The sequence below is a fragment of the Xiphophorus couchianus genome, chromosome 14, assembly GCF_001444195.1.
Source record: "Xiphophorus couchianus chromosome 14, X_couchianus-1.0, whole genome shotgun sequence".
Taxonomy (NCBI): Eukaryota; Metazoa; Chordata; class Actinopteri; order Cyprinodontiformes; family Poeciliidae; genus Xiphophorus; species Xiphophorus couchianus.
In genome coordinates, this window is record NC_040241.1 from 20,868,712 (window position 1) to 20,890,869 (window position 22,158).

At 36.4% G+C, this 22,158-nt stretch overlaps 2 protein-coding genes across 3 annotated transcripts in view; one reads left to right on the forward strand and one right to left on the reverse strand.

Moving 5' to 3' along the window:
* Positions 1 to 1,961: 1,961 nt before the first annotated feature.
* LOC114158001 (palmitoyltransferase ZDHHC3) lies at positions 1,962 to 6,640 on the reverse strand. 2 transcript variants are annotated; one of them, XM_028039300.1, is made up of 9 exons: positions 6,425 to 6,640; positions 5,625 to 5,713; positions 5,062 to 5,135; positions 4,692 to 4,804; positions 4,557 to 4,618; positions 4,245 to 4,365; positions 4,088 to 4,160; positions 3,274 to 3,457; positions 1,962 to 2,570 (listed from the first exon to the last, which is right to left on the reverse strand). In XM_028039300.1, exons 1-9 carry the CDS (start codon positions 6,547 to 6,549, stop codon positions 2,425 to 2,427), a joined length of 987 nt encoding a protein of 328 aa, XP_027895101.1. In that variant the 5' UTR covers positions 6,550 to 6,640; the 3' UTR covers positions 1,962 to 2,424. The 2 variants fall into 2 exon arrangements, with proteins under 2 accessions (XP_027895101.1, XP_027895102.1); XM_028039301.1 differs by having other exon boundaries at positions 1,962 to 2,557; positions 6,425 to 6,631.
* Positions 6,641 to 7,862: 1,222 nt separating this feature from the next.
* LOC114157347 (serine/threonine-protein kinase 26-like) overlaps positions 7,863 to 22,158 on the forward strand; it is a 33,079-nt gene continuing 18,783 nt past the window's right edge. The window contains exon 1 of the mRNA XM_028038242.1: positions 7,863 to 8,162. Within this exon, the coding sequence (XP_027894043.1) occupies positions 8,142 to 8,162 (21 nt within the window). The 5' untranslated portion in view covers positions 7,863 to 8,141. The remainder of the gene's footprint in view (positions 8,163 to 22,158) is intronic.

The window sequence follows — 22,158 nt, forward strand, 5'->3', positions numbered from 1 at the left end:
CTAGCAACAACAGACACTGGGCTTTATTACTAAATGAAAAATGACTGAATAGCTAGCTGATGGCTAGCACCGCTTGGCTAGTTGCAGAAATTGATCTACTGCTGTCCTTAATATTTATTTGTATTATTTAAACCTGTTTAAACATAATATCCTATTTTTTGTTAGGTTTCCATATTTGTTTTGGTTATTTGCACTAATACAGTTTAAATACTGGAAATTTAAATGCTCTTTAGCTACATCAGTTAGCTCTAGCTAGAAATGCTATCTGAGCTCTAAGACACTGATTAGCTTCTTTATGACATTTAAAACACAAACTATGTAATTCATTACACCGAAATCTTTGGTTTAAGTCTAGAAATCTTAATAAAATCTATAGAAACACTCGTTATTAACTTGGTAATGTGGGTGGATCAGTTCAAATTGAACTAAATTGAAGCTAAAACTGCAAGTTGCTGTCCTAAAAGCAACTTGCAGCTTTAAAAAGAAGTTGGCAAAATATTTTAGTTACTAGTTTTAGTCAGATAAATTAACACTGAAACATTTTGTGGGAATCAGGTAAAAGAAAAGGGATGAAATGAGCAGAACCCCTAAAGGACAAACTCTTTTCTCATCAATTAAGCAGAAATTTAAACTTTATTTTGTGTGGAAAGGCAACTTCATCCCTTACATAAAAGTAAACATTTATAATCACAGTTAGAAATGATAAATATGTAATTAATAGTCTCTTCAGTTCTGTAACAGAAAACGTAGAGTGAGCGTATTCTGACTGAGCAAAAGTCATAAAAAATAAAAATAAAAGTATAAAAAAAAAGCTCTTCATGGATGTTGAATTGCACCTGTTTGTGTTTAGCGTTAATGTGAATCTGTAAATACAGCATAACTATTGACTTATCATGAAAATATTATTAAATCATCTAGACTTGACAGATTAATCAATTTACTTGCACAAAATTAAACGACTGAAATAAGAAATGATTCCCAATTTAACCTGCTAATTTCATTTGTATTTAAACGCAAATCATTTTTATCCACATTTATAGAAGTTTCCTGAGTTTTTGAACTTGTAAAATTTCTTCATAAAGACCAGAAACCTTTGTAATAAACAGCAGGGGGCGCTGCTGAGAAATAAAAACAATAAAACGGCTAAATAAGTCAATCATGGTGATGAAAATTTTTCTGCTTGCTGATGATGTCAACAACAAAAAAGGAATTAAATTAATTGAGAAAACTTTTTTTCTTCTACGTTGATGCTGAAGTAAAATTCAGCACAAACTGCTGAGTGTTAAAGTGTCTGGTGGCTGTTTTAAAAGTGACATTAACTAATTTCCTGAAACATGAAACTGAAATATTTAGGCTTGTTTGGGTGTTTAAAGGTTTGCTGTTGGACTCCATCAGATTGGGATTAAGATTTATAATAAAAAATTATTAGAACTTATTTAATCACATGATAAATATAAACAAACTCAATAATTTTGCATCCATTTGTACGGTTTATCGTTTTTCTACCAAAAACTGGATGATAAAAGTTTCAGTCTGGGATTTTAATCTCAACAAGTTACTTTTTTTTGAGGAACAATTTTGTTTACAGAAACTTCAGAAATAATTTTATTTGTTTTGTTTATTTAAAAATGTCTTCGTATTCCAGTGTTAAATGTGCATCAGAATTTAAAGTTTATTGATCTTTGAGAATATATTCTTGTATTATTATTTTACTATTATATTACTTGAAAATTGTCTCAAAACAACAATAAAATCGTTTTTCGTAATAACTTTTGAGACAATTATCGTCCAGACAAATTTCTTATTGTGACAGGAATACGAACCACCATTATTTATATTAGATTTATTGTTATTGGAAAGTGTTTTTAGCAGTGCAACAAGATTAATATTCAATACCAAGTAGTAGTTTTGGTTGAGAAATTAATCATTTTTCTATTAATGTTTGCATTTCGTGATTTTTTAAAAGTAATGTACTGAAATATTAGTCGAAGTTTGACACATTCGGTCCATCCCTGATGTACACACTGCATGAGTTCTGCATGGTTACCGTTTAAACCAGGACAAAAGTCATTAAAGACGGATTGATTCTCCCAGTTTCCAGAGAAATGCTGCTATAAATAGATACATAAAGGTTTGAGGAATTGCTGGTCGTAAAACTTCGGGCCACAAGAAGCTCAGTGTCGTTTCCTCGTCACAGGAATTCAGTAAAAAGTGTTTGATAAGTCTGAAGCTAAACCGCTTCTTTAGGTCCTGGAGGGTAAAATCATTAGGACTCAGTGCATCATTCATTCATTCCTTCATTCATTCATTCATCATCTGAATGCAAACAGGCTCTGCTCAGTCATCCCTTCTTCATTTTCACCTCTCAGCTGAAAGATGAGACATCATTTTTAGGCAGCAAAGTCATTTCTTCGCACACAAACATCAGCTCCTCCGCTCACAGGTCAGAGGCCGGAGGTTGGAGGTCAGACGTCGTAGTCGGGCAGGGCGGAGTAGATGATTCCTCCAGCTGATGGCGGGTTGGAGTGGAGCGGCAGCAGCCAGCAGAAAACCGAACCTGGACAAAGAAGCTGATGAGTCGGGAATGTTGTTAGGGATGGAAATCGATTAGTTTATTGATTCTCATTGAGTTAGGAAATAAACTCTTTAATTCAAATATGCACCGTGTTCATTTTGATTCAGAGAAAATTAAAACTTGCTTGAACAATAAGAATCCCTCCTTCAAATTAACATTTTAACATGAAACATGTTTCATGTTAAAATAAAACATGTTTCATGTTAATAAATGAGTCTCGTCAGAAAATATGTTTTAGTTTACGGAATATGAGTGTAAATGTTAATATTAGAAGGAGATTTTTCATACAGTATGGCTCTCAGGTAAATGCAATAACCAGGATGAGGAGAAGTTTAACGTCACCTGGGACATTCAAAGCAGGAGACGCTGCGCCCGAGTCACAGCCGTTGCTAAGCAACGTATCAAACACGATACATTCGTTAAGTATTTGAGGATGTTGCAGGTATTTCCTCCTTTTATTGTGATTAAAGTTCTGAACATTTTGCAACTCGCCCTAAATTGCCTTTTTTTTTAATGTAAACATATTTTGGAGCGCTTCTGCCAGGCCGCCATCTTGGATATTTTCCAAAGCAAAATACGGAGCGCGTAAAAATACGTCACACGTTAAGCGGGATCGTTAAGCAGGCAGAGAGAAGCAGTTCTGGTTTCCCATCTCTAGTCGGGATGGGGAGTTTTAGTGAAGACGGATCGACACCCACCTCTACCGAAGACCTCCCTCAGCAGAGCCAGCTTGGGCTTGCGGGTGGCGTGCGGCAGGTGATGGGGCGGCTGCTGCGGAGAGGCGGAGGACGGCAAGGAGGAAAAGGAGGAGCTCCGGTCTCTGATCATCAGCCGGTTCTTCATCTGTTCGATGGGAGTCTCATCAGTGATGATGGAGATCAGCTGAGGGGAGACGACCAATTATTGCTTATTCTGACCATTAATCAAATAAAAACAGTTTCCATTTAAGCCTTTTATATAAAATAAATCAAAAGCTTCAAGAGATGAAAATAAACAAATAATTCAATAACTTCTTTAAATAAGAAACAAAAAAATTTCATTGTCTAATTTTTCAGCAAACACTTAATCATTTGTGTTTGCTAAAGGATTAATCTGCAGCTAAATAAATGCTTCTAACATCAACATTTATTTTATTTACCTTTTTCTTTTTTTTCTTTTTTTTTACAGAATTTGAACCAGTTGAGGAGTTTTATTTTAAAAACATGTTTTTTATATCTTAAATAAACATATCAGGGTTTGTAAACTTTTCCCACAGTAAAATTCAAGAAGCATTGAAGCATTTTCAATACTGAAACATGGGAAGAATGTCTTGTTTCAAGTTAAATAATCTGCCAATGGGGCTAGTTTCAATTATTAAGGAACTATTTATTTGAAATAAGCCTCTATGACCTTTTACGTTACTTTTGTCTTATTTCAAGTGTACTATGACATTTACACTTGGTAAGATTTTGTGTTTTTGGAGGTAAATGAGTCCAGGATCAGTTCAGAGGCAGGAAACAGAGCCGTTCCTACCTGATCGTAGAAGATGACCATGACAAACACCCCAAACAGAACCGACTCCACCAGCAGGATGAGGTAATGAGCTCTGACCCAGAGACAAGAGGAAACGCGCAGTGAACAGGAAGCTTCAACACCCACAGGTACGCCCCCTGCTGTCCACTGAACTCACACTATCAGATGTTTGCTCGGCGACTCGTCTCCCTCCTTGTCGGCGTCGCCTTCCCTCTCGTTCCGGATCCGCCACACCCAGGCCCACACCACCAGAACCATGGAGTACAGGCTGGCGACGCCTGCATGCACACAAATGAAAACACAAGACTCAGCCAGGTCTGAGCTGGGACCCAGTTCAGGTCTGATTCCAGTAAACCAGGCAGTTTGGTTTGTTGGTAAAAGTGATTAAAGGTGGAAGAACTGCTTGGTTTTTTTTGGGTTTTTTTAATCACAGTAAAAATGGAGAGAACAGATTTCTGTACCGACTCACCGGTGTAGAAGAGAAACTGGATGAAATATTTCTGGTTCAACTCCCCGACACAATTATTGATCCTGAAAAATGGAGGAAGAGGAAGATGAAGAAGACAAGAGAAAAAAATGGATGGATGGACGTGTGCGGTCTCACCAGGGACAGTGGTGGTCCATGCGGCGGATGCACCTCTGGCAGACCCTGCAGTGGTGCGCTCTGGGAGGTCTGTATGTCTCGCAGCGGCTGCACACCGTCCAGCCCTCACAGCCCTGACAACAACAACCACCAGAGGCTCACAGAGGTTCTGCAAAACCGACCGAGTCAGAACCGACCGGGGCCTCTCAACTCACCAGCATGGACCGTTTTTTTTTTGTTTTTTTTTACCAAACATCAGGATCCAATTAGAATTTAAGAAAACGGCACATTTTCAACATTTAACAAGCTAAAACAAGAAAATAATTCAACTTGATCAAACTCAGCCATCAGAACCTACTTCACTTTTGAACAGAGATGGTGAGAAACCGACCCGCTCGTTCATCCGAGACGACTGAGATCGCAGGTCTGAGAAGTCCAAGGCCGTGTCCGGGAGCGGCACCATGCCTGGAGACACGGATACGCAACGCAGAGACAGATTGCTATATTTTTCTTAAAAGTTACTTGTGAGTTAGTTTTGTTTTATTTTAAGTGTACTAAGATATTTACATTAGAAACAAAAATACTTGGTAAAATTGTGTGTTTTTGCAGTGTTGTCTAAAATAAGTACTTTTTATGGTACGTTTTAGTTGTGTATCGCTCAGCTCTGAGTTATATTAACGTTTTACTTGATAATTTGCTTTACCTGGAATGAAACTACAAATCTAAAGGATTACCCTGATTAGCTCTTTAATGCAAATATTTCACACATCAGACAGATATGAGTTGTTGGTTTAAAAAATAAAGTAAGTCTGACAGTTGAATTTAAGCTCTTTGTGAGTTTAATTGACAGAACATTAAATAAAGTTTGTATGCATGATTACTAAGACCAAGCATTGCAACAGTAACTGTGAAGAAAAGAGTCTGCAGCTGAAGTGTTTAGTGACTTTGACCAACCAGGATCTGAGAAGACGGCTTTGGAGTGGCAGGCCAGCAGCAGCAGCAGGATCAGGTTGAACAAGGATCCATGCAGCATTCCCCAAACACTGTCAGAGAGAAGCAGCAGGAGAAAATTCACTTAGTGTCTCAGAAAACAAACATTTAGTTTATTCTACAGCAGATGCATTGAATAAACAATGTGCAGTTCAATCTTTTAAGTGTTTTTGTTCCCTTAAAACCAGCTTTTTTATGTGTATTGGAAATAAAAGAAAGTGTTTCTATCATGACTGATGATTCCACAGACTGGGTCACATGGGTCAATGATCACATGTAAAGAAAAAGAGAACTGAAAACAGCTTCATGTTGTTGTTTAGTTTTTTTTAAATCAACACTTTAAAATGTTCAAAGCTGTCGCCAACGAACTGCATCATAAACAAGTTTAAACTTCAGTCAAACTGTCTTAAAGCAAGTTTTTTTTTTCATATTCAAGAGTTTTTGTTGCTCTATAAAAAACGCACAAGCAGGATGACATCAACTGACGTAAACCCAGTTAGCAAACAGCTAATGTTTTTGTTTGTTGTCTTTTAAAAGGATTTATCTGATTTTAATTATTACAAATATCCACCTTGAATTCACACACTCGCTGATATTTGTGATTAAAAGTAAAAAAGAATACATTATAAAACGACCGTTTTCGGAGTAGACTCGGGATGCTGTCAGACCTGTTTGCTAAATGAATGGAGAGGCAGCGAACAGAAACAGACGCCATGTCGACTGTTTTAAACGGTTTAAACGGGATTAAAACTTCCGTTACTGACCTGTCAGCGTAGGCAGGGATGAGAACATACTGTATGACCACATAGTCCGCGTAAAGCACGCTGAAATAAGTTAAAACCAGGCAAATAACACCACAGGGATCTCTTCTACAGCGTAAAAACGCCATCTTTCCGTCGGGCTCCGCCCCCTTCTCGACGTTTGTCGATTACGTCAGGACGAAAACCTGGCGGTGCATTCGCGGGCCGTAGGAAACTACAATATCAACTGGATTTACCTGTATTTTAGTTTTAAAAAGTACCAAAATAACATCGCAACAAATACGCTTTGCTTCACATAAGAATGTGTCAAGTAAATTCCTAATTATAAGTAAAATGTTTAAAATAGCATATTCTTTTGTTTCAAAAATACAAGTTTAAAAAAGCATTTAGATTCAAAATGATCAACTGTAACATCTAACAGCCAAAGAGCTCGGATTGATACCACCATAGACATAATATAATGAGTATAATGTCTAATCTGAAAAGATAGAACTACTACACTTTTACCTTTAGCTTCTATCGCCATCTGAAAAAATGCACCGTGCCAGTAAAAACCAACCAATCAGGAGCCAGGAGGAGGGTCTTTGCGCTGTAAATCAATCTCATGAATACTCTGCTAAATGTGCTAATGGCAAAGAAACAACACGCCTTTACAAGAAAACCGTTTATCCCTGTCATTGGATGCCATGCTAACTAGCATTAGCATTCACAACAGGTTCTTCTTAGAGTAGGGGAGGAGCCACACACACAGGCAAAAGGGACATCGCTAAGACCCTCCCCCCAGTTCTGATTGTTTTTTTTTTTAGTTAGCACTGGAAGCACTGGGAGAAAGCAGAGATCATTTTCTTACAGGTCATCTACCATACTGTCATATTTCAACAAATATGTACAAAAATATATTTTTTAAAAGTCACATACTGCAGCTTTAAATGAAATTACACTGCAAAAGCACAAAATCTTACTAAGTTTTTTTGGTCTAGTTTTCAGTGTAAAAATCTTAATACACTTAAAATAAGACAAAACAAACCTACAAATTTTTCAGCAAGTTTTCAGCAAGTAATAAGAGTTTGTTTTAAGTCAATAATTCCTTCACATTTCATTTAAACCAAAATTACTTGGTAGGATTTTATTTTTTTTTTTTACATTTTATATATAAAATGTATGATACACTGTAGCTCAAATATAGATATCAAGTATGATATTAAAATGTATGTCATTTTGCATACATATATTATTAATATACATTAATAATTGTGTATTATTAATGGGTTTTTTTTAGACCATCTGAAATATTTCACAGTGCAAAACAAATGAGAAACACGCTTTCTCGGCCAGATGGGAGCCAGTAGAGGGAGGCAGCAGACTCTCCTGTTCAGACTGAACTTTCCGTCGCTCCTCCCTCAGAAAGGCTCGTCCTTCTCCTCGTTTGTTAGCTCAACAGCATTTTTTTTTCCTCTCCTAGCTGCAGACTCTCTGTGTCACACTTTGAGTTTTGGAGTTTGTCCGCTTCACTCTGCTGCCAAACAAAGCTGTCTGTGTGTCGGAAATATTCCTCCGCTTCGAAGTCAAACCGGTCCACCCGTTTCAGAGGGAACTTTGTGGAGTTAAAAAAAAAACCCGACGAGGAGAAGGAATAAGAAATCAGGAGCTGAAAGGAGAAAGAAAGGAAGAAAGCAAGAAAACAGAGGAGCCAGGAGGAGGAAAAGAGGTCGAAGTAACTATGGACGTCCCTGGTATGCAGGTAAGTCTAAAGGTGGACGGAAGCGTTTCATTTTTGGCTCGTTTTTACTATGTATGTATACTAAGTTTGTTTTCTGGGTTTGAACGAGTAAAGTGAAGCAGTTTGGCAACAAGGAAGAAAGGGTTGTGCAACCACAGGCCGTTTCCACCTGAAGACAGAACCTGTATTCAAATAAACCTTCCAGCCTCCACACCCAGTACGACCAGAAAGCTTTCCATTCATACGTCCTTTAAACTCTGCCTCGGCTCTATGGTTGACATCATTCACATTGACTGACTGAGTTTCTCCATAGTGACTGTTTTGGTGTTTATACTGACTTGTTTGTTCTCTTAAAAATGTCTAATTTAACTCTGAGCCTCAGCATTTTGTGTTGCAGTGACTTTTCGTGTTTACTTTAAATAAAACCAAATGTTGCCTTTAAATGGCTCATATTTTGGTTTCTAAGCTCCCTCGTAAGGTTTAAGTCTGTACTTTTATTTAGTGTATTCCATTTACACTAGTTCACAACAAAAGTTGTAGCATTTTACTGTACTGGACAGGTCCAATATAGACCAAATTACCTTGTTTTAGTCCAGAAATTACAGTCAGATTCATATTCAAATCTAAATATAAACAGTTCTGCATCCAATCATGGTTCAGTTTAGATACTCCATCTTAAAATGATCATTTTTAAACAATTTGTCAAAGAAAACAGATTGTATTAAATCTTTGCGTTGAGTCTCGTATTCAAGCACAGGGGGACAGTGGAAAGAAACAATTATGTTTAAATAGTTAGACTTTGTAGAGTTCTAGTTTCTCCAGAATAATCTCTACTAACATTATAATGCCAAGATCTCATTTGCCATTAAGTGATGTTGCTGCTCAGGATGAATTTTTGACATTTAAGAAGCTAAAACAAGAAAATAATTCAACTTTGTCAAATTCAACCATCAAAACGTCCTTCACTTTTGAACAGAGATTGTGAGAAACCAATATAATTTTATCTGTGTAACTGACATAACTTTTGATATAATGATCTAAAATAGTTCTTTCATGATTATTTGGTAGAATATTTTCTCTCAGTCTAATCTTTAAAAAGTCACAAGTTGTTATTACCTGGTAAATTAACTAATAACTGTCTGCTGGTGTAGCAACCATTGGAAAGAAGTTTTTCCAAACAGCTGATTTTCTGTGGCATCCCCTTAAACAAGCTTTGAACTGTAGGAATCAAGGGAACATTTTAGCGTGCATTTACACCAGTTTTGTTTAGTCTGCTTTAATTTAACTCTAGTTTGTTTATGTAGAAAGTCTGATTTGTTTGTGTAAGGTGTGAATGCGTAATTGAAATCTGATGTGGACCAAAAGAGTGAACGCTGGTCCAATAAAAACCTAGGTATGAAGTGAACTCTGGTGCTGTGTGAATGCAGTATAACCAGAGACCGCTCCAAAAGCTGGAAGCAGTCTACAGCGCAGGGCATTCTGGGTAAATGCAACCAAAACAAGCGCAAGAGGTGCGTTGGAGAAGACATAAAAGTAATCATACAACTGCTAAAATTTGATAATGTTCCATTTTTGTTTACATTTTGTGAACAGGGAAGTTGCACTAATGTCTTCTTCAGAAGTTTCTGTGTCGTTTCCTGTAGAAGTTAGCGGTGCAGCGCCCCCACAGGCGAGGAGGGGAACAGGTTTTTCAATTAGTGTGGTTCGTTTGAAACGGTGCAGCGTGAAAGTGAACCGCAACATCTGAAAATGTAGCAAATGTTACAATTTTGGTCCGAATCGAACCAAATCTACTGGACTATGAAGTGAATGCACCTTTAGAGGTTTTGAAATCATAACTTTTTAAAACTTTACTGGAAACTGTTCCAAAACAGATTTTATTTTATAATATCATCATGTTGATCCTGAATGACTGTTAAAGCTCCTCGGTGACTCTTGCTTGGTAATCTTGGTTGGACCTTGCTTGTTTGGACTTTGCAGCCTCTCCGCCTGAATATTTTATGTCACACCAATCATTTTCTTATTGGAACCCGTAATCTGAACTTTAGTTATCCATTATCCTTGTGTTTATAGTTTCAACCCGTACTCGTGTTAAAATGACTTCATGACAGTTTGATATTTGTTGGCGAGGTTTCCATGATGACCACTTGGGATATTAATAGCTCATCCTCTGAATCTGCTGCATGATCTGGGTTAAAGATAAGACGCTGGGTGTGTCTGAGGCGAGGAATTCCAGTTTGTGTCCATGTTTATCTCCTCTATTGTTATGTTTTTATTGGACCTTCTTGGGTTTTATTGTTCTCAATGTCTTTGCCCAGTGTACAGCTGTAGGTCGTAAAATGTTTTCTAGGACATAAATCATAAATAAGTGGTGTCAAAAGTAGTGCTCACGTTCTCTAATTAAGTAGAAGCACAGAGGTTTGTATTAAAAAATACTCTAGTAAAAGTAAAAAAAGTACATGTTTTCATTTGTACTCAAGTACAAAAAGTAAAAAGTAATTTTCACCTTCAAGAATACAGAATGACTTAAAATATTTTAAAAATACTTTAAAAGTTCTTTTTTCTTTTGCTCACAACGTGCTCTGTGTTGGTATAGAGATTTATAAAAAAATACTTATACGATTTAAAAAGAAAAAGAAGTTTTTCTTCAAACTAAATCTCAATCAGAATAATTTAGATTGCACAAAACACAGTGCATTCATCACTAAATGTTCTTTGAGCCAACAAAGAACAATCAGTTTATTTTTTTAAGAAGGATCTTTATTTAAATAAGACTGCATATGGTAAATGTGTTGTATCTCTGAATGTGTTCCTCTGTTACTTGTGTTAATGTATCCATCCATGTTGATTTTCTCATACCCCGGTGTGTTCTTCTTCTGTTTTGCTATGGTTGCATCTACCGCTACTATAACACACTTGTTGTGCGAGAAATGGACTTTTTGCCGTCATTGTTTTGTTTTTTATTATTATTAACGAAACATATCTGAAAATATAATGAGTAGAAAGTACAGATAATTCTCTCAAGATGTAGGAAATAAAAGTTAAAAGTTGTCAGAAAGGAAAAAAATACTCAAGTAAAGTTCAGTAAAAGTTCAGCAAAGCTCAGATGCTTTTAATTTTTATTTTTACAACAGTGCATGTGGGTGTTTCTGCCAGTAAAAGGGGATGGGAGTTATTACGAGCCTCCTGTGTCTCCTCCTGTTTGGCCGGCTTTCAGGTGTGTCTACCTGTGGGACCTGCTCGTGCCGCCTGCTCTGTTTGTTCCAGGTGGGTGGGTCAGAAGTGTTGTCAACACACACCTGACACCCGGCAGCTGCTGCAGCGTCAACGCCTGCACAGCAACTTGTTTACCTGCCAGGAAGAGCAGCCATGCCTGCTGCAGTGTGTAATTAAGTGATATTAGTCATTTTTCTTTGTGTTTTCACTCAGATGTTCAGTAAAGTGGTTGTTTTCGCTTTATTTCCTTATAAATGCAATAAGGATGTTTTAAGTTATCTGAAGGACACTGAGGCCAACACCTACATAAGCAGAGAGTCTGCAATAAATATTTTATCTGAGCGATTGTTGGCGTTCAGAAACGTCGCTGTCAGGATGTAACTTGTTCTTATCATAATAGCAGTCGCTTTTTATAGACCGCATCTGGAGCTCGTTACGCATGAACAGGCTGCAGCAGGAGAGTGGAAAAGATTACAAAATGTTAAATTATACGAACACATATAGCTTAATAATGAAGGTCATGGGTTTTACTTTTTTACACAATAGTAGAAAAATACTTCATGCTTTATTTTTTCTGCAATCAAAATCAATTTGTTGTGTTATTGATGAGCTATATTCAACTATATTCTTTTATTTAAGGAAATTAGATTTATTATTTTAGTGCTTAAACAATTAATCGGATCAATGAATACCAATTTAATCAATCAATCAAGTTTATTTGCAAAGTCCATTTTACAAAGCAATTCAAAGTTCTTTACATTAAAAAAGCCCAAAAATAAAAAGTCTTGTTATTGAGAAACCAGTAACAAACATTACATTTAGTAACTTAGTAATCGATTAATTGTTAACTGGAGCATAGAGACTGGCTGTTTACTTGAAGAACAACATCTTCAGAGCAATAATTAAACGACAGCTGAAGAAAATATAAATACATTTTGCTCTTAAGATGAAAAAAACTTTCTGTAAATATGTTTTACTCAAAACTCCGTATAACTTCACCTAGTTCAAATTCACTCCAGGAAAGCTGTTATTAAATTTTTGACAATAAAATGTTTGTTTTTTTTTATTCAAAAAAGAAGTTGAATTATTTGTTATTTTCATCTTTTACTGTATTTTTAATATAGTATAAAAAAGGCCTAAGAGGATACATAAAAAATCTGTAAAATGACATTTTAAAAATCCAATTAATTGCCAGAATAATCGATTAATTGATTGTTAAAATAATTATTAGTTGCAGCCTTATATTGAATATATCATTTTTGACCCTCAATCACATGATGAATTAAAACAAGCTCAATTTCCATTTATGTCTTTTATTGTTTTTCATTTTTCTCTCTTTCTACCAAAAACTGGTTGACAAAAGTCTTCAGGTGCTTTGGTCTGAACTAACCCTTTTTTTGAATGATAGTTTGGTTTACAGAGACTTCATAATTAATTTATTTTGGATATTTAAAATGTCTTTCAGTTCCTGTGTTAACAGTTTATTAGAATTTAAAATTTATAGGTCTTTGAGAATGTGTTTTTGCATTATTATGCTATCATTACCAATATATGACTTGAAAATAGTCTCAAAACAACAACAGTATTGTTTATCACAACAACTACTGGGGGGACAATTTATCGTCCAGCAAAATTTATCAAGACAGGACTAAAGATTATCCAATTATTTGGATAAAAAAATACATTCTACATATTTTTAATTTAACCCCTTAAACCTTCTTATGCAATATTAGAAATATATTAAAATATACAAATAAATAATTCAGTTCCTCTTTTAAGACATAAGAAAATGAGCATTTCACTGCTTAAAGTGCATTGATCATTTAGCATGTCAACAAATGGCCCTTTTTACCGTCTTTATACTACAGTTAACGGTTAATCGATTACTAAATTAGTTGACTATAATTTGAATAATCGATTAATCGCAATGAATCCAACTAATCGTTTCAGTCCTAAACAAGTTACGAAAATCCATCGTAACAATAAGACAGTGAAAGACTGATCCCCAGCGTTTCTTGCTACGTTCGCTCCAAGAAATCCTCAATTTCTCTGACTGGTTGCAGTAAAAGACAAGAAAAGTTTCCTGTGAGGTACTTTATACTGAAGGGGACGATCAGACAGCCTAAAGATCGAGTTGCTTGTTTATGTGGTTTATTGTGATGTCATCATGAACGGTTTCAAACTGTGGATTACAAATGAGGTGTTTCAGGTCTGGCAGTATCAGTGTCTTCTCTGGAACAGATTAAATTCCTTGCTTGTTCTTTGTGGTTTGCAGTTTTTAAATGTGTTGCTGCCATATTGCAACCAGAACAAATGGAGTGTAATCTAAGACGCATATAAAAAGGATAATCTTTAAAAGTTATCCTCATTTAATGGGAGATTAATGTTTTGCATTTAGGAATATAACTAAAGGTTTTTAGTTATTGATTAATCTGTTATTCTGATGATTTATCAGATTTTTTAAAAATTTGCATATTCTGCAGTTTTTTCCTTTAAACCTCTTTTATAAAATATTAGAAATATTTCAAAGATGCAAACAAGCAACCAAATAGTTAAATTCCTTTTTAAAATAATAATAAAAAAACATTTTACTTCCAAAAATACAATTAGACTCTTTTGGTTTACACTTTATTCTTTGTAGCAAAGGATGAATCTGCAGTTAACAAATTCTTCTAACATCCATTTAAAAAGGTTTGTTTGATTCATATTTGGATTAATTGATTAATAATTGGACAGAAAAAGTTAATTGATAGGAGATTTTTTTTTTACATAATTTGAACCAGGTGAAGCTAAAACTATACTTGAGAAGTTCTTGGCAGAAAATATTAACAGACAAGGTCAGTTTTTCAGCTTAAATACAAAATGTATATATTTTTTTAACGGTTTTGACTCAATTACTGTTTTGACTGCGTTGTCGATTCAACAACTGGCCTTTTATTTGAGTCTGTATACTCCAGTTAGCGGTTATTGGATTTCTGAATTAGTTGATGATCATTTCAACTATTGATTAATCACGATTAATCGCTTCAGCCCTATTGGAATTGAATCAATCAAACCCGTCTTTTAATATTTGTACTGGTGTTTTGAACCACTACTTGGTACTAAGAAGCAACACGTTGGTTTAAAAAACAGATTATTTATATAATGCGTCAGATGGCAGAGCCTTGCTGAGGCATCAGGGAGCGCTGATGTTTATTTGCCATAATTGACGCTGTTCCCTGTATTTTGCTTCCCTTTTTCCAAGAAACATTACGTAATGCAGAGAAATTAGCTTGATGTAATTTTATAAAGGGTGACATTATTGCACAAGTTTTCCATCTGACTCCATTACTTCTAATGCATTTATGGTCTGTTATCAATAGCTTTATTGTTGGACTGTAACATTTGCTGCCTCCAGTCACACATCGTTTCTCCTTTGCCCTTGTGTGACTGAATTTTCCTCTCTGAAACTTAAAGTCAAACATTTACATAAGTTAAAGTTAAAATGACTTGTTAATGTTGACTTTTTTGACAAGAAAATGTGTTAATTTCTTCCTGAATAGAACGGTTTTCAGGCATTACCTAGTCCTGGAAGATGTTGCACAGGCTGCACATCAAGGCGAATTACATGCCACTGCTTCCTGTCGCTGTGAAAAAGCAAAAACAAAATACCTTCCTCACGCTTCAGCTCCTTTTCTCTCTGACGTTTGTCTAGTCAAACCCTCAGGTTGAATAAAAAAGTGCTGCTTCGGTCTGCTGGAAGTGAAACTACCGCAGAGCTGCAGGTTGTGCAGGACGCTAACAGGAAGCATGGCTGTTAGCAGTTAGCTGCAGGCGGTGAAACCTTGACGATTCAGCTGATTTGATGCAGAGTGATGATGAAATTGTGTTATTGATTGATGAAATGCTAGCAGGAAACCCAGTGATTTGGCTCTTTGGGGTAATTTTATTGATGTCATTGGAGTGGTTAGTGGAATTTCCTGTTTTTAGTTTCTTTTTTGTCATCGCTTGGGTGTTGCCTCATTCTAGCATGAGATCCTGACTGCATGTTGACAAAGTTTTCCCAGAATTTCCCAGAACAGATTATGATTGTTTGTTGCCACCTACACTTTCTTAGCGTATACACTTTGTGTTCTTGCCATTGACAAGAATTTAAATATCAGCTTTGATGTATTTTCTTTTCTCTTATTGTCTTGGTTATTTCAGCATTCTGTTTAATTTTGTATGAAAAGGTTAAAATGACCTAAATAAAATAAAAACATCTGTATCTGCTGACGCTCTGATTGTCACATCAGCTGTACAATAACTAAGCTGCTGTAAAAAGCTGTGGTGAAACATCTGACTTGCACCACAGATCTAAATTGCACCACAGATCTGAAGAATATAGATATTTTCAGTCATTACAGGATCATTGTGTGCAACCCTGCAGTTACAAAAGACTACAGACTCAACATTTGGTAGAAAACTCTATTTTAATTGCCATACATTCACATTTTGTATATAAATCATATGTTTAGCCAGATGTGTGATGTCTAACTGACCTTAATGCCTCAATTTGAGCTGAAGTCCAGCACCAGCATCAGAATTCATGCTCAGTTTATTTATGGTTTTGCATAGTTATTTTTTTTTTTAATGTAATTTTACTGTAGCCACCTTTAAACTAAACATGACTGCAAAGGATGTATTTTTATAATCACTTTTTAAAGTTACCACAAGATCATGATAGTGTTTTAAGTCTGCGTCACTCACCTCAGTGTTCGGTTGTTACATTCAGAACCAGTCGCACCATCTGACCTGTTTGTTTCATCCATTCTTTCTTCCTCTGTAAAATTGTGTCTGTCACACATAATGTTGTTAAAGTCAGTCTGCAACTTTGTGCTTGGAAAAACCAACAGATTGTGTTAGAGACACAGGAAATTTCATGCAGCTTGTTTTACAACATCTTTATTTTTTTATCTCCAATTAACATCAGAAAATATTTAAATAAATACTCCTTATTGCATCTGTCTTGTATTTTGTGGAGTAAAATTACAAACCTCACAAGTTGATTCAGATTCATCAATTTGCCTTTTTTCTTCTTTATGAAGATTTAACTTTTGGGAACTCTAGATTTGTGTTTTCACCAATGGACTCCTTGGATTTCTGTAGTTCAGAGCGATGTCAGCCATCTTGTTTTATAAGCACAATTTACAGCTTGTATTTAAATTCAGATCTAGCAACCCCAGCAAAGCCCAGACGGTTACCTAGCAACCCCACGAAGCTCTGCCTGCCTGGGGATTTTAAAACGGCTCCTTCTGAAATGAGCTCAAATAGGCAGACCTGAACATGTTTTGTGTGGACCACAAACCTATCTTGACCTGTTCAATTGTATTTTTATTGATTTTCAGAAATATATTGACACGGTTCAAGTAGGACTGTCACGATAATAAATTTTGCTGAACGATAAATTGTCCCAGAAGTTATTGCGATAAATGATAATATTGTTGTTTTGAGACCATGATGGTAACAAGGGCATATTTATGCAAGAACGTATTCTCACAGATTAATAAATTCTAATGAACATTTAACACTAGAACGGGAAGACATTTTAAATATCCAAAATTAATATACTATTAAATATAAAGACTCTAGAAACTAAATTGTCTTTCAACAAAGAACCAGACAGAAGATTTTTGTCATCCAGCTTTAGGTATACAGAGAGAAAAACGATAAATCTTTCAAATGGAAATAATCAAGCACATCTTAATTTATCATGCAAATAATTGATTTATTGATTATTGTGTGTAGTTGTTTTTTTAAACGTTTTATTTGAGATTTGTCAGATGTTTGAGCGGGGCCGGTAGAGGAAAGCCAATCTGTGTTGATATGACTGTAGGGAACATAAAGCAGTTGATTTGCTCTCTCTTGACTCTCCACGATTTGGACTTGATGTTCCGACCCCACTTGATAAGGAAAACACAACATCCTGTGTAGCTCCAGGAGGGGATCAGCTCTTTCGTTTCTGCCGGGTTTTCCCGCTCTCTTACCCAGAACCCGATATTCACAATCCGTCCCGATTCCGAGCCATTCAGTTTGACTTCAGGCTGAGAGCGGCTTCAGGACCTGATCAAAACCCAGGGAGTGTTCTTCTCTCCTGCACACTCCTCTACTAATCATCGCATACATAATCACAGGCTCCACCAAACCGAAACTCTAAAGGGAGCAGAGTTTTCTGACTTCCTGGGTGAGAAATTATCAGCAGCTGCCGGCAAGTTTTGATTATGGTGGGTGAGTCAGTTTTTCTGTGGGCTGAATCAGACGCTGGGGAACCATTTTTAGACGCGGCTCTTCAGTTCTCCCAGTTTAAAGTAGAACCACATGACAGCACAAGTAGCTGCTGTGTTGGACGGAGGAGCAACGACTCCACTGGGAGTCGTTCCTGAATCCAAACTGTTGGTTCTGGCGTCCTTACAGCGTTCAGGATTACAGCGACGTCAGATGTGACATCTGGATGTTTAAGCAGTCAGAATAGTAAATCACTTGTTCATGATTGAGCTGAATAGTATTTTTTGTTTACTGTGTATTTTTAAATACATACATAAACAAAAGTTTCTTTCTCAAGAGTTTTATGGTGTTTTGTGGTGGCACTGCAAAAAAATCATCTCAGAAGAAGCAACTCCCTTCTTCACAAAATGTAAACAAAGATGGATTATAGAGGTTGTAGCATTTATTTTATGTTTCTGGTTAAAGAAAACAAGTCATTTCTCTCACAAGTTGAAGACTCATGTTTGTTTTGGTTGTATTTACCCAGAATGCTGTGCGCTGCAGTGCACTTCCTGCTTTTGGAGTGGTCTTCGGTCTGCTTGGTGTTCACATTTACATTCGAACCACCATAATTCACCTTAATTGAACTAAGACCTCAGTATGTAGACGGACCAGAGTTTGATTTTTAGAGTTTGATTATGCATTCATGGCTCCCCCAAACAAACCAAACGTTTTAGAAATTTAGTTTGATTAAAGCGGGCTAAACAGGGCTGGTGTGAATGCAAAGTAAAAGTGTTTTTATTTGTGGTAGGATTCTTATATCTTACCTGAGGCTTCAAGAATGTGCACAGCACATTTTACTTTAAGATCACATGTTTACCTGTCATAATGTGTCACTTGGAGGCTTTGAAACGGAGACAAACATAACAGTTTTTACCGGTCATCCAGCAGTCTATTATTGTTCATATTGTCTGATCTGACTTCTGCTTTTCAGTCTGAATTAGTAAACCGTCTGGTTGTCTCCACAAATCTGAACCAAGACGTCTGGTACATGTTTCAAATGCAACATGTGGTGCTTAAGCTTAAATATTGAGGTGAATGGAAACATGTTTTGGATTTGCATGAGCCAGAACTACGCTTTTATTTTTCAAATGTTGTAATTTCACATATTTAGAGTAAAAATTTATACTTTTTAGCTGATTATTTAATATAAAAGCTTACTTCCATCGACTTTAAACCAACAAGCAAATAAAATCCATTACTAACCCTAACAGCCTTGGCGTCTTATATCCAAACTGCCACCAAGCAGATATTTCTGTGCAACATTTAGTTCAGTGTTTTGAATAATTTACTGACGAATTTCTCTTTGAATGAATAAAAACCTTTTTGGGAAGTTCGTCATGCAGGATGACTCGGCACATTGTGTCATCATGTCGGTGAGGTTTTCACATGATGTCGCTCCGCAAAGGTCATTTTTCTGAGCGCTGTTTGGATTTCCTCTTTTAGCAGCTGTGACCTCTGACCCCCGACGCACACAGAGCTTTTTGTGCAGATATTTGAACGCTGGTGAAAACGTGGGTCTTTCTCGCTCCGTTACTCTCCGGTACAAATGGTTTCCCCAGGAGCTTCGTGTTTGATGGGGCGGGCAGAGATCACTGACCTCTGGAACTGACTTTCAGCTGTAAAACTTTTGTCTTAGCTTTCTCACTTCTTCTGTTGTCATACCTGGACAAACAGCTATGTTTGACACTGATGTTTAACTAAGTAAAGTAGCTTTGAGGATTATTAGAACCTTGTCAAACAAGAGTGGCTTCATCCAAACCAGCAGAGAGCCAAAATCCTCAACTTTAAACTACCCAATGTCCAAAAAAACACCATAATATTCAATAATTTATTTATCTTTTAGGTTTCTTCCAACTATCTACAACTTGATGTGTTTATTTTGAATTCAATAAAATTTTGGTTCCTTCAAATTCCTTCTGTCGAATTATTGGAAAGCAGAGTTGGCATTTGAAATATTATAAACCAATTTTGAAACAAATCACCCAATTTTAGTGGCAGGTTTTGAAATGACCATCAAACCCCGAAAACTGGCAGTTTGGTTTGGATTATTCCTTTTGCTGTTCGAACTATCGTTTTTTTTCTAATTTTGGTTTCGTAAGAGCACATAATAAATCATTAGATATGAAAATACGATTCAGTCACGCTACTTTATGTAACAGTAATAAATCAACCATATGCTGGAGTTGGTGTTATCTGTGTTTAGAGACCGTTGTGCAACAAGGATTGCATCAATGATTGACTCATGTAACTATTAATAATTCTGATTAATAACTTAATGAAACTATTAATAGAGCTGAAGTTTCTTTTGGTCACAAAAAAGTCGAGGCGCCACCAGAGAATCACTAGTCAAATATTTCAGTTTCTGCACTAATCTCAGTAAAAAATAATCTGCAGTCAGAACCGTCATATCGCATTTTATCCAACTTTTACGTCATTGACGTGAGACATGCATCATAATTCCGCACCAGAAGAAGCCAGACTAGATGTAAACAATGCCGGGAAAAGAAATCATAATTATGAAATTATGATCTGTTCCACTGATCACAATCCCACCACTCTTCGCACAGACTGGCATCTAAACAGATTTCTTTACAGAAGTTGCAGTTGATGCTCAACAAAACTCTGTTGCTATTAATCTCATCTTGTTAAGATTTGCAACAATATTTTTCGGTTGCTGAAAAAACTGTTGAATTGATCCCTAGACGAAATCACGTGTCATAAACAGAGAACTCCGGTCGGATAAAATTAGTACCTCAAATAAAAAATCTGATTTTAGCAAAACATTGGAATTAAGCATCAAGTCCTGCCTTGTGAAAGTAAGCTTGGGTGTTTTAGTTTCATCAAGCATTCATAGGATTCCTCAACATTAGTCAGTGAACTACTTCCTGTTGAAGCCTGTAGAAGAAGCCAAGCCGTTTGAAGCCGAGTGAAGAATTTAGGTTGCAGTAGCATGGCTGTAATTGCTGATACGTTCTGCTTGCGACCAGCAATACCTGGCGTTCCTTTGACATGATGCCTGGAGTTTTGCCAAATAGTTCAGATTCAACGCATCAGCTCAGAGGATCTTTTTCCTGATGGTTGACAGTACTGACAACTTGTCTGTCTAATAGGTGAGCTATTATACTTCCTTGAAAAGGTTGGTCTATGGGCGATTCAAAACATGTTCAATATATTTTTTTGCACAAAATTAATCTTAGATGATGAGATTAGCTCTGCCTATTTTGAGCTTCTTTCAGAATGAGCTCAGGGCCTCTTGTCACTTTAAATCCAAATAAGCTGCTACTGGCCACGCTGCCCAATTCAACTTTACATGGATGAAAAACTTTACACATGAGAATTATGCAGTTATACAACTGTACATCTTTGAAAAGCAAAAGTGGAACTTCCTGCACAACCAACAAAAATGCAGAAAGTGATTTCTGGATGGTAAGTCAACAAGAAAACTCTTGTCATTTCCAGCAGCCATTGTACTTCGGTAAAAACCAGCTAACCAAACGTGCTGGAACTCAGCTTGGGTTGCTAGGTGACGGGCGGAATGCCGCTGGGGTTGCTAGGCAACGGGAAGTGCCTGCTTATAGAAACTGCTCATTTTCCAAACACCAAAAAGGTGTTACTAAAAAACAACTAGGTGTTTTTTTTAAGTGTTTTTAAGTGTTTCTGAAGTAGTAGAGACCCAAATGGAAGTTCAACAAGTGTGAATTTTGCATAAATGATCCCCCTTAAAACATCTGGATGGAGTTTTGCTGGAAATTTCCCTGCAGATATACTAAGACTGGGTCACATTTCTATAAAATAACGTATTAATGTTCAGCCCTCTACACTTTCAACACTACCCACTAAGTCCCTGTAAGACTCAAACATTTGTAAATACTCAGACCCACTTAAATACTCTCAATAAAACAGACCATCAAGGAGAACGACAGATGTTCACCAGTATTTACTGGTCCATGTTGGATCAGTACCAGTAAACCAACTACCTGCCAATTTACAGTAAACTCGTTTTGAGTAACGGCGTTTAAACACATCTGAGAAACTTGTGTTTGCTGAAATGTGAGCTATGTTTTTGAATCTGGGACCTAAATGACTGACATCTGTTGTTGTTGCTGCTGCTGAATGTCTGAGTGATAAAATGCCTAAAATTCTCAGTCTGACCAGACCTGCAGTGAAACATTAACTGGAACTGAGGAAGATGGTGTGCTTTAAAGGTTCTGCAGGACTCTACAGAAACTTTGTTCAAAAGAGTCAATGGCTGACAACTTCCTGGTCCTGTCAACGTGTTGTTCTTGTGCTACACTGATGTTGAAAGGTCAAAGTGTTACCTCAGGTTTCCATTTAAAAATCACTTCCTGTGACTGCGCAGTTTCCTGGTTTTCTGTTTCTCATTTTTGTTCAGTTTACATTATAAACACCTTTTATTTACCACGACCAAGCGGCTCCGAAAAGGAAAATAAAAGTGAAAATGAACTGATTTCCTTTGTTTTGAGGACATTTAGTTTAGTTCTTCAATTTGTCCATT

What these genes read in the sequence shown, in the direction of transcription:
- LOC114158001 (XM_028039300.1), bottom strand. Translation starts at nt 6,549, where the DNA reads ATGGCGTTTTTACGCTGTAGAAGAGATCCCTGTGGTGTTATTTGCCTG. An exon ending in ATCCCTGCCTACGCTGACAG is followed by an intron (nt 5,714 to 6,424) that starts GTCAGTAACGGA and finishes TCTCTCTGACAG; the next exon opens with TGTTTGGGGAATGCTGCATG. An exon ending in ATGGACCACCACTGTCCCTG is followed by an intron (nt 4,619 to 4,691) that starts GTGAGACCGCAC and finishes TCCATTTTTCAG; the next exon opens with GATCAATAATTGTGTCGGGG.